The sequence below is a fragment of the Cyprinodon variegatus genome, unplaced genomic scaffold (genome assembly GCF_000732505.1).
Source record: "Cyprinodon variegatus isolate N-32 unplaced genomic scaffold, C_variegatus-1.0 Scaffold26, whole genome shotgun sequence".
In the NCBI taxonomy this organism is placed as follows: Eukaryota; Metazoa; Chordata; class Actinopteri; order Cyprinodontiformes; family Cyprinodontidae; genus Cyprinodon; species Cyprinodon variegatus.
The window spans coordinates 1-17,301 of record NW_015150479.1 but is presented as its reverse complement, the minus strand read 5'-3'; the positions used below and the strand labels follow the sequence as shown (position 1 = coordinate 17,301).

Below are 17,301 nucleotides of genomic sequence, written 5' to 3'. Positions count from 1 at the left end.
AATTAGACTTAGACTTCTTTTCTTTATTTGTCATTTTGTATGCACAGGGTGCATACAGAACGAAATTGCGTTACATACAGCTTATGAACGTTGCATTGATATTTCAAATGGCACAAGTTATAGAAAAATACAAAAAGTGCAGCAGTGGTCAAAGTGTGAACAGTGTGAAAAAGGGGGTCCAACCCGTTACTAGCATGGGGTACCTAATAAAGTGGCCGGTGAGTGTATGTGTTCTCCGTCTTTTACCGAGCCAGGTAAAAGCTCTCCTTGCAAAGCATCATGGGATTTGTTTTGGGGGCAAGAAAGAACACAGAGATTACTGAGGACATAAACTCTGGGGGGTTAGTCTGTTGCTTGCTTTACAGTACATAATAAAACCTAGTTTTCAATGCAGTATAGTTTAGTTTATTATTAGAATTTGTAAAATTCTAATTGTAAAAAAAAAAAATATATATATATATGTACTTTATATATAACAAAAACCAGCAAATCATTTGAAGTCATCGACTATCAGCATTCCTGAATGAATGTCTAAAATCAGCGGAGAGTCAAACGCATTTTGTCGTAAAAATGTGTGTACGATGGCAGTCCCTCATACCAAGCATGCTTGTAGAAGTAGTAGAAAAGAAAAAAAAAAAACTCCCCTTTAACAGGAGAAACCTCTTCTGCCATGACTGAATGTGGGGTTGAGAATACAGAGAATACACTGATATCGAACACAAAAAAACTGTGAAGAAGAACTGTGCTAGCTCTTTTCCTGCTTTCACCTAGAAGACACGCACAGCAAAATGGAGCTGTAGGAACATTTAGGCAGTTTTAGAGTTGAAGTAGGATGAAGCAGATCAGGAACAGGTGGTAGCAGCAAAAGCATAGCCAGTAGCTATGTCTAGGAGAGAGACTGTATACAAGTTGTCTTTAATTGACATAAATTAAATTTTGTCGGTAATAAAAAAAAAAAACAGATTTTCATTAAAGGGGAACAATAATATCACAGGAGTTAAAAGGGGTCTGAAATTGACACTTTAGCCCCGAATCATCAAAGTCAGTCATTACGGCAATAAGACCGGCATATGGAATTTTGAAATAATGAAATACTACTAAGGGTACAAACATCCATCCATTTTCCATCATGCTTATCCCAAGTGGGGTCGCGAAGTGATGCTGATGCCTATTTCCAGCTTTCTACGGGCGGGAGGCGGGTACACCCAGGACAGGTCGCCAGTCCATCGCAGGGCAATACAGAGAAAAACAGGACAAACAACCATTGACACACACTCACACCTAAGGAGAATTTAGAGAAGCCAATCATCCTAACAGTCATATTTTTGGACTGTGGGAGGAAACTGGAGTACCCGGAGAGAACCCACGCATGCTCAGGGAAAACATGCAAACTCCATGCAAAAAGACCCTGGGCCAGAGGGTTACAAACAACCTGCAAATATATAATTGACAACAAATTCAAAAAGTACTGCAAATAAAAACACAAGGCTCACAAATAACAAAATAGACTAACAGAAAACACATGGAAAGGAAAAAATGCTGGAAAATAGAGAGTAACATGGTCCCATATATGTAGATGATCTTCTTTCCTCCAGTGGTCTGAAGTTCTTATGTTAACCCGATACATTTCAGCTGCATGAATGTTCTGTGTTTTTTTATTAGTATCATTTCTAGGTTTTGGATTGCAGTTCGGTTCCACTCTGTGGTTCTCTATTTTCTGTGATTGCAACATTTTCTGTTTGCCTCGGTTATGTGTGCTCGCAAGCCTTTTGTCTTTGCAGTATTTGTTTTTTTTTTGCTTGACAATTATGTATTTGCATCGAGTTTTTAGCCCTTGGCCAACGGTCAAATATAGTCCAGTGAGCAAATACATCAGGGGAGCATAACAGGCTGGATAAGCTGAAAAAGGCTGGGTTACAAAAATAGGCGAGAACATAACCAATTTATGAACTGGTGAATGACGCCATAACCTCCATATATATTTTTAGACATTATTTTAGACAAACTATGATAAAAATGATTCAACCTAATTCATACCTCACCACCTTAACATCATGCTTACTTTACAGCTCTAAAATTTACATTAATTCCTCTATTTTCACTTTAGGGGAATAGAACTAGGTGTAGTTGTTCAGGGTCAACTGACATTACATTGTCTTTATTTCACAGAATTTCTCAAAGGTGCAAGTATTTTGAAAGCATCTTTACTGATTACAGGACTGGAAAATGTCAAGCTTTTATCAGTGTGTGTGCTGAATGCTGTGAGTCACTGCATTTCCCAGACAGTCAATTGGTCATGTCTAGTACTGTATGTGTTTTGTTCAATAAGCGACTCTGCATTTTAAGACAGTTTATGTCTTAGCATCAAAGTATTTGATACATCTGGTAGGCACACCTAAGGTGAAAACATAGACAGCTCAGAGTGCATTTATTTTGTGCAACTAAAGCAGGTAAACAGCAGTGTTTTCTTTTTTCAATTTAGGCAGAAAGCTTTGCCCATTTAGATCAAACAATGAAGCATTGAGCATCCAGTGTAAAAAAAAAAAAGCTCTGGTCTAAAATTGCCTAAACTGAAGAGGTCAAGTGAATACTGGTCAGACAGTTTCTATTCTATTTAGACCAGAAGCAAATGTTCTGCTCCACCATTTGGGTTTGTAACAAAACCCACTCCTTTGTGAAACAGACTGATTTATTATAAAGCAATAAAGGCTGAGCGATTCACTGATTGTTCTGGGAGAATACAAGCAAACTTGATAAATTAAGGAAATGCTCTTGAAAAAATGAGAATGGAATGTTTTAATGAGATGTAAATTAGCTGTTTCTATAAAGTATTAACTAATTGGAAAAAAAAACATTTCAGCAACTCCGTAATGGCACCCGGTTGTGGGAACATCCTGAACCACAGGTGTTGAACCAGGGGAAAAATAGTTGAAGATAAGATTATAGTAAGTTTCACCAGGGATATTTTAGACAACTCAGTCAGCGTGTCTCAAAACCTTAAGGTGCTTAGGGGTACTAGTCTGCAATGGTCAGAATCTCTCAATGATGTCAGAGGAGGTAACAGTGATGAGCTGGATATACATATAAGGATGCTGGCCTGCATGCTCCAATCCAACAGACCACTAACTATGGCTAAAATGTAATGGTGGGTTTAAATCAGAGATGGGGGATCTGGAGTAAAAAGAAATCATCTCTATGTCATATGTTTGTTCTGCCCAGCCACTGAACCAGGTGAGTCCGATCTGCCGAGTGACCAGGTTCAGTGGCTGGGCAAAACAAATATATGACATAGAGATGAGTTATCGAATCCAAATCCCCCATAACTGGTTTAAATACAAAGTTATTTAAAAACTTTCTAGAGAACAGTATCTTATCAAGCTGCATAACTGACGAGCACCCAAGATGTGCAAGCTAACCCCACGCTAACCAATAAAAGTACCAACCATGTGTCATGGAGCATCGGAAATGTAATGATCTGCCCTGATAGCTCCCCTTAATTACTCACGCCTTTCACTTGCTTAACTCTTTCCAGTTTTTAATTATCACTCATCTCATCCACCTGCTGGTTTCCCTTATATCGCACTCCGTTCCAGCTATCATGGCCAGATCATTTTTTGCTGTTTGGTTGTTCCCTGTTTGCCTTCTGTTTGTGTCCTCTCTGTCAGTTTTAGTTATTTCCAAGGTTCATGTCCCCATTCCCAGCAGGAGATTATTTTTCAGCCCCCTAGCCTAGTTAAATCCTTAACCAGTGGTGAGAGCGTTTTTAGTTTTTCCTGAGTGATTCTGTTTTCCTGATTCTGTTCCCTCTCATCCACTGGCCCTGTCTATCCCTGCTTGATCTGTTCACCTGAACCCCGGTTGGACTCCTGCTGGATTCTGCCTCCCAGCTGTGTTTCTGTCTAAGCTGGATGCTCGACACACGGGAATCTGAATCTGTCCTCCCAGGTGCATTTCTGTCTGAGCTGGATGCTCGACACATGGGACTCTGAACCTGCCTTCACGCCCTGATGAATTCCTGGAACCCAGATCTGTCCGTTCCTGTGTGGATCGGAACCTCTCCTGGATTATAGAACTACTCAAGTCTGATCTTAATCCCTGTCCTGGATCGGAGTTATGCTTTCTCACTGAGGTTGCTGCATTGGGGATGCTCTGGACGGCTCAGGGCCGCTTTTCGTTGGCAGTGCATTGGCTGATCCTGAATATGATTGAGAGGATGGACTGAACTGTTAAACCAGAGTGTCAGTGATTGGGCGGTGCCCAGCCCCCCTCCTGCAGTCGCTACAGGTCCGCATATCCTCAGCAGCCCACTTCAGTTCTGTCACTGTGCTTGTTTTAATAAACGTTTTGAACTTTCCTACTGACTGTCTCACCTTGAATACTGGGTCCATCTGTCCCGCTTTCATGATAGGAAATATATAACAGTATACTGTGGTCAGATCCGATAAATCCTGTCAGCGACTAGATGGTTTCTTTCACTGGTGATTTTCTACCAAGGAAAGTAGGATATAGATACCTGAGCTGAGCATATCAACTAATACCTGTCCAATTCTACTGTTGAATAATGAACCATATATCTTGGCATGTGAATGAAGGCTTTGGCCTTACATAAATATTGTTAAAAGAAGGTAACCAATTAATACTGATATAAATGTACTCTACACCAATTATCAACAAATAAGCAGCAAAAAGAAATAAATAATTTTTCCATGTAAAGTGTGCTGGATTGGATCTCCGATATCCAATATCAAATCACTGATATCCGATCCAGCTTATTAGTATCAGAGCCGATGTCCAAACCAGGTATAGGATTGGTGCATCTTTAGCCGCTGGAGGCAGAGCAGTGGTTTAGGCTTACTCTGACATATATCACCTATTTAAGCATTCCTGCTTTTTATGTACAAGTTTCATCGGAAAGCAATTCCTCATTATTGTGGCATTATTTAGTAGGATAAATAAAGCAATACCCTGCAGCTAAAATTGGTTCTGTTAGGGTCTCTGGGGTTCTTGCTGTGTTTCTTGTGTGAATGAGCTTCCTCGCACAGAGAGGATCTTTCCTGATAGCTGGGCCGATGCAATTTGCTGCACACCTAAGAAAAGTTCTCAATCAAGATGTCTAGTGTGTATATAAGGGGGCAGAGTATCATCTCTCTTTGCCAGATGACTACCCCTGCTGGTATTCTAGCCAAAGACCTAAACCAGAAATATCCTTCTTATTTAAATGTATCTTCTTGTGAATCTCTTTTAATGTGGACTCTGTTATTGTTCCAGCAAAACGTCTCTTGCAAGTACCAATGCTCCCGCATCAAAATCACATTCTCCTGAACATCTGGGGTACAGTCGGCAAAGCCCACTAAATCAAACCCCTACAGATCCATGCTACCTCCCCTTCATCCCTCAAGTACGCAAATCAATCATTTTATGGTTGTCATCAACCAAGTCCTTCCTGATCACCCTTTTTTCTCTCCTCAGACCAACCAGACAGTTCAACTGACTTCCAGCCATTCTCCACATCCAGATGTTTGTTGTTTTGTGGATAAAACGTTAAAACTCACTGGTTCTCTGTGTGATTCTGCCTGTGGGTCAAATAAAAAAAAAACTATAAACCAACATAACAGGTTCAGGAACGCTTTGTGAAGCCCAAGGACTTAACTTGTCTCTAAATTCCTCAAACCTTAATCCAATCAAGCATCTGTAGGGAACAGGTAGTATCCATCTCAAAATTGACAGGACTTCGAATTACTTTTTTTCTATGATTAAGTGTCCGATATCACAGCAAATCTTTAAGGGTCTACTGAAGTCGATCCATAAATAGATCAGACTGTTCATATTTAGAGCTAGATTGTAGCATAGTTCTTAGAGCTAGGTCACTTTGAGATTAGCCACTGCTTCACCACTGCTACCACCTCAGGCTCAATTATCGACTGAAGTGTCTGCTTGTTATTAACCTCTTCATCTTTTCAGTGCACCAGTTCAAGATTGATTTTTTTTTTATACACAAGCAAACCAAACTGCTTATTCAGGTATTAAGACAAAGGTGGACGTCTGCTTTCGGTGGTAGAAAGAATTATCCTAGTCATTTGAGAAAGCATCACCAGTATATGCAGTTGTAACCTATCAACTTTGTCATATCATGTCAGTCAACCTGGCATGAGTCTCTGAAAAACCATTGTGTTATAAAGGCATGAACACCCCACCCCCTGCAAAAATCAGTTCTGCAGCATAATACCTCAAAGGAAACAATTTCCACAGCACACAGAAGGCATTTACAAGCTTACAGCTGTGAAAAACTGGGAACGCAGACAGCCTTGTCTTTGAGCTTCTTGGCAGAAGAAATCATTGTGACCTGTATCATCCAAACTGTGGTACACTGTACAAGTAAACAGCCCTTATGATTAATCATACATCCTGCAAAATAAAATTTCTTCAATTATAATGGTACTTTAATAAAGGTTTTTTCAAGTTGAATCCAAATGTGATGTCAGACGAGCTTTTTAAAATCAGAATCCAACCTGAAAGGAACACATGGTTCCTGCTGGAATAAACCATTCTAAAAACGCTGGGAATTTGTAGAATCATCTCTAAAAACATTATGCCAATTGTATGCAAACAAATGCAAAAAGCCAGACTAACTGAGCCTTTTCAAAACCAGCATCCAAATGGAGGACAGGCAAAGGGCAGCAGCAGGGCTGCAGAGAAGTAATGACACCTAATTAAATGAGACAGAACATATTCTCACGCTGCTTTTGTCACGGGAAATTGTGAATCAGCTACATGCAAAGCATGCAATTCATTCCTAGCCCTGTCCTACACTAGTGACAGGTGAAATCTATAAGGAAATACATGCTTGCATGTGGTTAGGCATCATCGGAAGCTGACCACTGCTGGTGGGAAAAAAATGCCACGCCTCATTGGACATTGAGTATTATTTCATTTGCATGTAAGAAACAGCTATAGTTTTATTTCACATGGAACCGCTTTAGAAAGCATGCGATTGCTCTATCAGCAGGACAGGGGTTAAAAAATTTAAGAGAAACAGGATCTTTTTTGTGGAGCATTAATCGGTAGGGCAGCAGATTTTGAGATTAATGGGCTTTTAATAAGCAAACCTATCGGCCAGATGAGCGCTGAGCTCCACAAACAGCGTGTCTGCTTTGAATGGAGTTTAAGAGACCTGCGCACTGACTGGGTGAAGGTCTAACAGCTCATTTCCTATCATCATCCCCATCATCATCATCATCATCATCTGCGCCCTGACAGAACCCATCCTATCCCCTTCTGGGCACAACCCCGCCACAAGCAGGAGCGGCTATTCTCACCATTTCTCTCTTCTAGTATTGAGGTAATAAGGACATAAAAGCGAGCGCTCATCCCTGTGCTATTTATAGGCGCACCGCGTTAACAAATGGATGGCACATCTGTTGCGCAACAGGTCTCACCTTTTGTTGCGTTGACGCACAGTTCAAGTGGAGCACAATTCTTTGATATGCTTTGTTTCAAGTCAAAGTGAAACGCCAGAGTTTGAAAAGTGGTTTTATTACCGTAAATGTTTAGCTATTATGAAAGGATCGGACTCGCGCTGCTGGAAACAGTTGCGGATCAGAACAAGGGGTAAAGGTGTAAGCAGAGGAGATAATAAAACCTTACCGGGGATTGCCATGTTGGCAAGCGGGACGGTGTGCATGCTCTGCGGTAAACTTGCCATCCAGTCTGCGAAGCGCAGGTCGCTTCTTCCGTGAGATGAAGCCATGCTGCCAGCTCCAAGGCGTTCAGTTCTCCAGGACCGGTGCCTGCGCCAACCTGGAGTGCGCGCGCTCTGTCTTTCCCTCTCTCCCTCTCTACACACTCACAAAGCACCACTCTCTCTCACACATTTAAAAGCCTGTGCGCTCCACCGTTCAACCAGAGGCGTAGCCAGAACATTTTAATAAGGGGGGCCAGGCAATAATACGCTGAGGGGTGGCCGAAAGGGGATAGGCAATGGCGTAACTATCGGTAAACAGAGTATGGTGTAAGGGGCCCCATCACTGACACCTAATTGGCCACAGATACAGTTGTGGATTGGGATGTCTCTTTGCAAATGTAATGGTGCAAAAAATTGGTCTAAAATCCACCCTAAACTCAATTGATTGACCGGACCGTATTTATACGTACCACAACACATAGCCGATTTCAACATGATGGTGAGCCTTTAAACACCACACCAGTAGCAAAGCAGTCAGTGCTACTTTTAATTACTACGTCGATAACTGTGTATAGTTCATTAGACGGTTTGTAAAAGATACACTCCTATAATGTTTCAAACCTCAATAAAGATGTTAAAATAACAATGTATTTGAGTATTTTATTTTTTTACAATACGACTTGGAATTATGGGTAATCCAGAGCGTCGATTAAAAACATAACCGTTATGTACAATGGGTTAGCGACGATGGATACCAAAAAGAGGTACTTAAGGGGATTCCAGAAAAGAAAAAGCAAAGAAGAGCTGCTGGAAGAACGGAAAAAAAAAACTTCCTAAAATAGGTGGACGTTGCTTCTACAGTGAGTAAAGATTGCGACCAGGAGATGAATGGAGAGATGCGTGGGTGAGGAGGGGGGCTGTGAAACTCAATGTAGGCCGATAAGACTCATTTTCCAGCTGAATATACTAAAGTATATCCGCGTCTAGTGAAAGTGAAGAATGATGAAAGGATAAAGTGTGCATGTAAGGGGCACATTTCGAGTTGGTTGTCTACGGCAGTGGCCCGGGTGGTGGGGGATGAATTGGTGAGGGGGTTGGGGTGTTGTACTTCGTATGGGGCGCACCCAGATAATGTTGCTTACCGGCCTATTGTTGTGTCGTTACGCCATTGGAGATAGGTGCCAGAATCTCAGGGTCATTTTACACTGTTCCAACAGGAAAATTAACGAGCACAACTATATTTTCTAAATAAAGACTAACTATATTTTCCTACAGCCTTTGCTATCAAATAGATGCCTATATTTAAACATCCATGCTGTATAAATTAAAGGTGTAGTGGACTAAATTCTTTCAGGTTTGAGTTCTGTGGCGAACATCTTATTCATTGCCATTACTAACATACTTTTATCAATAACCATTCTGCATAGAAGTAATGTTTACAAGTACTTATATCTAAATTAAATGGATTATTATTAAAGTTATTTATCTGTAATTTCACTGAAGACTCAGAGGTGACTTGGATAGACATAATTTTCTCTTCACCCCTTAAGACATGTAGTTGTGGAAAGAGCATGCTTTCTGTATTTATCATCTTTAATGTTAATATATTCATGAGCATAATTAACCACAGGGTTTTTGTTTTTTAAGTAATTGTTAATATATGAACAATTAAAATGTTAAATTAGTTACAACATTCCACTTAAGAGTATTACTGCTGCCACCATCTGTATTAGAGGGAAGAAATGGTAAGGGTGGCCCAAGGGAAGGCCAACGATTGGCTAAGGGTGGCCATGGCCACCCCTGACCCCCCATCTAGCTCCGCTCCTGTGTTCAACATCGAAGGATAGAATTATATTAAAATGAACTTAAATGGAGACTACTTAAACACACCTTATACGTGTCTCTACGCCACGGACAGATAAAGTGCAGCAACAGCAGCTTCATACTTTTAATGATCTCCAATTTGGTACATTATTTTAGTAATTAAATTAAAAGAGAGATGAAACGACTGGACCTCTTAAAAATACGTAATGATTTTATTATTTCATTTTGCATTTTAACGCTATATTCAATATTTGAATAAAGTAGGCCTTTAAAAGTTATATCTACTGATTTCTGTCATTATGTCTGTGTGTGGCTGAGACTTCAGGTTTGCCAACAGATCTCCAATTGGAGGGCGTGCCAACCCGACAGGTGACTCACCTGTTTCTCATCTGGTGCAACACTTATAAGGAGCAGCTGGACTACCATTCACCGCCTGATTGTCCGACTAAGTTGGCTCCGCTGTTACTCCGTCTGCCTGCCCGCTCTCCACCGTTTGGTCTCCAGCCCACCTTTCCAATCCTCAAGCCCCCTCCGGGATCTGCTCCTCATCTGGAACAAAGCAGCTGAACTGTCTGAACCCTGCTTGGATTCTGTTTTCTGTTCAATAAAGATACCGATCCTTTGAATCCTGCTTGTGGTTTCCTGCATGTGGGTCAGAAAAATCCCCATCATGACAATTTAACTGTAGATACATTTGTTTATTTCACGTTACATTAAAAAAATATGTATTTCATGGTATCACATCACCATGATTGTGAAAACCATTTAACAATCACCCCTTATATTGTGACCACCAGTTTGGAAATGCTTGCTCTAGGGTGGCACAATTCTTTTGAAAAACCACATGATGTTCCTCAAATCCTTATGGAAGATTGATTGGCTGCAGTCTTCAATCTCTCCAGGATCTTTACACTTCCAGGACTCTGAGGCGTGCAGGGAAAATTGTGGCTGATCCCTCGCACTCCAGCCACTAACTATTTCAGACACTGCGGTCTATCAGGACCAAAACCTCAGGCCACAAAAACAGTTTCTTCCCACCTGCTACCAGCCTTATCAACACGGCTCAGAGACCCCCGTGACACTGCGCCTCTCCCTCCCCCGTTCATGACCTACAAACTGCACCAAGGTAGCATCTCCAGACCTCTTGTGTTACATTAATGCACATTCTACTGTGTATATAGTATATGGTTATATACTATATATTGCATATAGCTACAGATTCTTCATTCTGTATACATATCTAATTTGTCTGCACTATCAACACTAGGGGAAATTCTTTGTACTTGCAAACCTACTTGACAAACTTGATTCTGAAATTCATGTGTATGATGGGGAAATTAGCAAATGCATTTGACAATAAAGAAGTCACATAAATATGTTCATTTTCATTAGTATAACTAAAATTTGTCACCCAAATTTTTCTTTCGTAGGGAATTAGAATATAAAACCAATAAAACATATTTTCTTGAGAAATTCCCACACCTACACAATGGGGAAGACTCCTGATTGAAAATTGTCCTTCAGATGGTATTAGAGACCCTCAACAAGGAGGATATGCCACAAATTGACATTGTTAAGATTTCTGTTCAAAGTTCTGCTTTCATACAAGTTAAGTATATAACAGTTTGGTAAAGAGAGCTGCAGTCTTAACAGGAAGGAAAAGAAAGCTACTCAAGAGCTTGGGAGAGATTAGATTAGTGACATGATCAAGTTTAGGTATCAAGAATATTCTTAAATTGTGTTTTTACTGAAAATATTTCTGAACCCACAACTGACTGGGAAAGTTCATTTAAACACATTATTCCCACTAAGACAGAGTTTGCAATTTAGGATTAAGTAGCTTACTATCTGTGTTGAAAATCAGCTGTGCTGGCTGGCCATCTTCATATGAGTCATTCTGTAAAATAGGTCACAGTGGTATAAAGATTGAGAACATAGACCTAAATCCTTTTCATATGCATACTGCTTGAACATTAGCACATCCCACAGCTAAATTAAGCAATAGTCTCGGCTCTCTGAGCGTTGGTGTTGAACAATTTTTGATGACAAGTGTGCTGACATGTCAGCATAAAACAGCAGAAATGTTGGAGCGCTCATTTTCAAGGATACTGGCTATAACATTGCCCACATACATAGCATCTAGTCACACTGCTTCATTTAATATCTTGCAAGAGTATTTCCAGATCGGGCCCTTAATATGATGCCAAATTAAAGTCACATTCGTCTTTGTGTTTTAGGTAATGAACCAAAACCAAATCCATAACTACAAAGATGAAGGGGAAAAATTCAAAGTTTCAACAAAAAACACTTTTTATAAGATTTCACTAAAACCAAACCAGTATGTATTTCTGTGGAAATGTTTTACCAGCCTTGTGCATCTTGACACCCAAGTTTGTGCAAAATTAAACTAATCTGTGTGTCTGGATTTAAATTTTCAAATCTCACCACAGATTCTCGGTTTGATCAGTTTTGGGCTTTGCCTTTTAAATGCATAAATACGTTTTGATGGAAACCATTCCGCTGTTGCTCTGGCTGTTTGAGGTCATTCCCCAGCTGGAAATTAAACCTCCCATGAAGTCTAAAATCTTTCCAAGCCTTTAAAGAAGTATTGTTTTTTCTTAGGATTTCCCTGCATTTAGCTTCATCCATCTTCCTGTATACTCTGATCAGCTGCCTTGTCCCTGCTGGGGAAAAACATTGCCACAGCACACTCCCACCATAAAGCATCTCTGTGTGGGTGGTGTGTTCAGGGGGGATGTGCAGTGATTGTGTCTGCTGCACAAATTCTGCAGTTTAATGACATGAAGATTTTATATTATCCTGTTCTGAGATCCCAATAAAATCTGAGATCTACTCACCTTGCCTATTGCGGACCAGTTTGCCATGTTTCTCCGTCTGCATTAACCTTTTTTGTTTTTATTATAAGAAACATCCTGCGACTTAAACTGAAACATAAAATCTGCCTACTTAAAAAGAAAACACTCCTTCATTCAAAACAGTTATAGTGTTGAAGTCCCACTGAATTAAACCCATTTACTGAGCCAATTTCATATGAGTCACTTTGAAAAGGTATGCTCAATTATTTTTGATGACATTAAGTTCTAGATAAATCGAATCATATCTTTGAAATCCATTTATAAACTATGAGAAATGAGTTGCGAGATGTACAGTAGGCTTATCAGGGACCACTTGGTTTTAACGCGGATACAGTTGTGCTGGATTAAAATAAACACCCGTTAGCAAAAGCCCCTGTCACTTTCTTCCATTTTTCTGCTTGATGATCCAACCTAGTTGATCTTCCTGAACACCAAAAAGCCTTCTGGCTTAATTCAGAGGTTACGTAACGGCCCTCAGGTACCTGCAGCACATCTCTGGTTGAGTAGAGAAATCACATCAAGACCATCATGTAGATGGAGAAAGTTCCAACATGTGTTGCCCTCAAAGCAGCAATCTACTGGTTGTTGACATTTGCAAATATAACGTAATAAAATAAACAATTTCTTGTATGTTAAATCACCACAGCATGTTTTATTTCACCTTATGTACAAAAGGATATTTGTTAAAACATTAAGGCTTCTTTTCTAATTGCATTGCAAAAGTTACAGAGAAATAAAAAAAATCAGATTCCATACAAGAGATTTCTTCAACTATCATGTAATTTTAAACCACTTTATGAAATCTCTCTCATTCTCCAAATGGAATAATTGAAAAAGGGATCAAACAGTGGATGAGTAGTATATAAAGCCTTTGTTCATTCACAAAAGACAAATTTACAGATCTAAAATACAATCTGAAACCGTTTGGCTTTGCATTTTTAATCGTTTTCTATTACAATCAAAGCATTGATCTTACAGTAAGTGTGATCCAATTCCTATGCGGCCGCCATGTTCAATATAATGCTGCCTTTTTTCCATTTCCAAAGCGTTTAAAATGGACGTTTGATTGCAACTGCACACGTAAATGATAAGTTATTACGCCCCAACAGTGAGACATTCACATCCCGTCATGATAAAAATCATGCACTTCAGTTGAATCCTGTTCCTGAGTCAGTGATGATGAGTAATTCCTGATATTTGAACACTCATTACGGTAACTGAACCAGACGAGTGTATGCAACCTTATTTGACACAGGCCATCATGTTTGATGGACAGCTGGTTAGCACATAGTAAATTAAACCAAAAAAACTTTGCATCCATTTGAAACACCTTCAAATCTGCTGCATGGGCTTCAAGGTGGGAGACACCTGGATGGGAAAACAAAAAGAGAAATATCACGCATAGCAGGCTTTTGGTTATAAAATTATATATTATGACATGTGGCAAGGGAAACAGATGCTGATACTGCTGGTGAAAATTTATTAAAAAAAAATAAATAGGGCATAATTTATCATTGGCCATTTTAATTGATGCAACACACAATTGAGTACAAAATATGGAATCAAGTTGGCATTTGAATACATATAATATTTTCAAATAAGCTCTTTTCCCATCAGTGGGGGAACGTAACTACATTTAAATACCAACAATCCTATAAAATACATATAACCGAAGCACCTTTTTATATTATTTTTTGGTACTCTTTGGTAATTGTCTAACTTTCTGTTTTGTTTTTTTTTTGTTTATACATACGACATGAATCCAGCAATTATTTCTAATAACCATTGACCACTAGGATGGATGAGGACCTGTTTATGGGTGTAGAGAAGAGGGTAGTTATGATAGGTTACAAAAAGCTACTTCTTAGACCTAGACAAAGTTTGTCAATTTTGTACGGTGTGAACGTACATTTTAGACTCATTTTAAGACATAATTTTTTAAAAGCCTTTATAATTTTTATTTTATTAAGCCTTTTTTAAGCCTTAATCTTGTCGTGCTCTCTGAAGTGCCGGACTGTTTTTTTTTGTTTTTGGTTGTTTCATTTACTCTTTTACAAGAGCAGTCAAAACAACACCTGCAACATCCGTCTCTACTGCAACTCGTAGCTGAATTCTGATACAATCCTTGGAGTCTTTTTGCTTTAAACATTGAAGTGCTACCTACTGTAGCTCTTTGTGTCATGAAAAGGAGATGATGGAAAAAAAGAGGGAAAACATTTTCTAAGTGCAATATATGGATGTCTTTCTGTCTGTACAACAAGCAGAAAGAATTCAGTCCTTCACCTCCACCAGTTGTTTCCACTCATGTGTAACAAATACTCGTGCAAGCAGTTTTATTTAAAAGCGCAGGCATGTTAACGACTCTCACTGCAAATGTTGAACATTTTATGGATGCAGATTAAATACCTTGAGGCCCTCAATATGTCACAAGCATGAGTGAATTTGCCTCCCATACACTCGTGGCTTGCTTTTTATGCTTTATATTTAATGTAATCTGAGGGTTGACTCAACCAGAGAAAGTAAACCATCTTTGATTAACTACTTTTCAAAAAATACCACCTTTATTGTTTTTTTTTTTGTTTTTTTTCTAGTTCCGGCTAATAACCTTAGCAAACCATCTGGAGGCTAAAATGTGAAGTTGGTCAAGATAAGTTGTCATTAAACAATTAAGTTCAACAAAGTCACAATTGTGTTTTAATATTCAAAATTCAATTGAATACAATCTTCCTTGGGGAGGAAAATATATCAGCCACTACAGTAGGTACAGTAGGTTGAGATGCTCACCTCAAAATCTGTGCCGGTGCATGCCTTGATGTCCTCAGGAGTTAGTCCCTCCCATAGTTCAATCAGAGTTAGACCTTTTACTTTATCCACATCAAACACAGCCTGTTAAAAAGAGACAGATGGTCGAACAAAATGAGCATGAAAAAAAGAAGTGGAGGGAAAATGTTCAAAAGATGGTTGATGATGGGACATAATGACAAAATCCATTGGAGTACACCATACTACTAGGCTAAAAAAAATAAATAAATAAAAATATCAAGATGACATTAACAGAACTATAAAGACATCCAAAGTAATAAAATACAAAGCATCAGTTCAGGTATGAAGACAAAGTAGCATTTCAGTGTCATCTACACAGAAGATGGCAAAAAAGCTGCAGTTATTGAAGACGCATATAGGACAGGGAAAACAACGCTCCTGACTCCCTAAATCTGGACCACTACAAATAGGTGAACAGTTGAAAATAGGTATGAATGTTTAAAAATGAACTATAGTTTATATTTTATAACCTCAACCTTTCCAATTCTTGTATCAATGATTTGTGATGAAAGCTGAATACACAAAAAAATGCTCAATACATCAGAGGTCTTGAACCTTTATAATGCATCAAACCCTGGTCAAGAAGAATGTAAAAAAACAAAATTGTTTGGAGGCGCTAATGATTAAAGATGCTTTTTTTTTTTTTTTTTTTTTAACATTTTTGTCATAATTATTAACTGGAAAATGAATGCCACATTGCAAAATGCATAAAACATTAACATAGTTTGTTTTAGAGATCAAATGCAATCATTCCATTTAAAGAAAAATGTAATACTATTGAAGCTTTTTTGTTATATCTGGATTCAAAAACAAATTGCAGACCCCTGCACTTTCTACCTATTGATTTATTTTATCAACTTGTCCCTTATAGGGTCTTGTGGAGGACCTTGTAAACATAAAATGCCAAAAATCTCTGCAAAAGTCCTGTCTCATCAGAAGGTAATGTGGTAAAGAGAATGTTTATTTCTTACCCACCAAATAAAGTATCTGTTAGAAACACTTTTAATGAAACACATGATGGTTTTAAAGGGGATAAAACAGTAGTGATGAAAGAAGTCAATATAGTTCATGCCTGGGCCTAGCCTATTAGCTCAGGCAGGGAGTAAACAGTCAGACCAGCAAAGTGATCAGCATTAACTTAAACAAGTAAAAAAAATACTTTTGTTGACAGCAGTTTTAACTTTAATTTTGTCTTCCGTTTGTAGAAAAGAAAATCACTTTTTTTTTTTTTTAGAAATATAGTAATATTAATAACTGCTCTCTCAGAGAGCAGATTCAGTGATATGACAAACATGTCCTCAGTATAGGATTCTTACAGCAAAAAGATTGTAGTGCTATGAAAGTCCCTGGAATTAAAGCATGTACTGTGTATATGTGTAAATTTTATTTAATATGTGTAAATAAATAATAAAAAAAAGTCAGTTTATTGGCGCTCTAGTGGAATAGGGACAATGGTACTGTGTCAGACTGTTGGTTTTAGTTAGCAATTAATTAAACAACATCTAGTTTATTATTATTAAGCACAAAACATACCAGAGCACAAATAATTTGTAACTAATTCTATATACAATTTGTGATTTTACATTTCTACTTAAGCAGTGTTGTTTTCGTCAACGATGAGGATGACGAAATTTTTTTGTGTACGCTTTTTTTTTTTCCCATGATGACAAGGTAAACATGAATCTTTGTTGACAAAAACTTGAGAGTTATGGCTCTGAGTTTTAGTTAACTCACAGAAGATGAGACTAAATAAAATTTACAGGGTAGTCTGTCAGATATTTAAAATGTTGTCATTGTGCTGCTAAGCGGTATCAGCCGTGCTGCTGGATCATGTTTGGCCCTGCAGCATGCCAGGTGGGCATCTGTGGTCATTCTGCATGTCCACAGATGGAAACCTGGAACATTCTGGATTAGTTTCAGCCTGCTGCTGTTGCCATGGTCCGACAGAACAACTGTACTGCGCACTGAACTCTGAAAAACTGTTCTTCCAGTTTTGCTTGTGCAGAAATGCATCTTTGCGTGCGCATAGCTCAGAGTCTGCGTCTCTCTTTCCCCACCGAGGGTTCACTCTCAGCAGTATGGCTCTTCCTGCTCTCG

General features: G+C 38.8%; 1 protein-coding gene across 1 annotated transcript in view; it reads right to left on the bottom strand.

Moving 5' to 3' along the window:
• plcxd3 (phosphatidylinositol-specific phospholipase C, X domain containing 3) overlaps window positions 1-7,819 on the bottom strand; it is a 32,379-nt gene extending 24,560 nt beyond the window's left edge. Inside the window, exon 1 of the mRNA XM_015395357.1 lies at window positions 7,645-7,819. Within this exon, the coding sequence (XP_015250843.1) occupies window positions 7,645-7,747 (103 nt within the window). The 5' untranslated portion in view covers window positions 7,748-7,819. The remainder of the gene's footprint in view (window positions 1-7,644) is intronic.
• Between the last annotated feature and the right edge of the window lie 9,482 nt (window positions 7,820-17,301).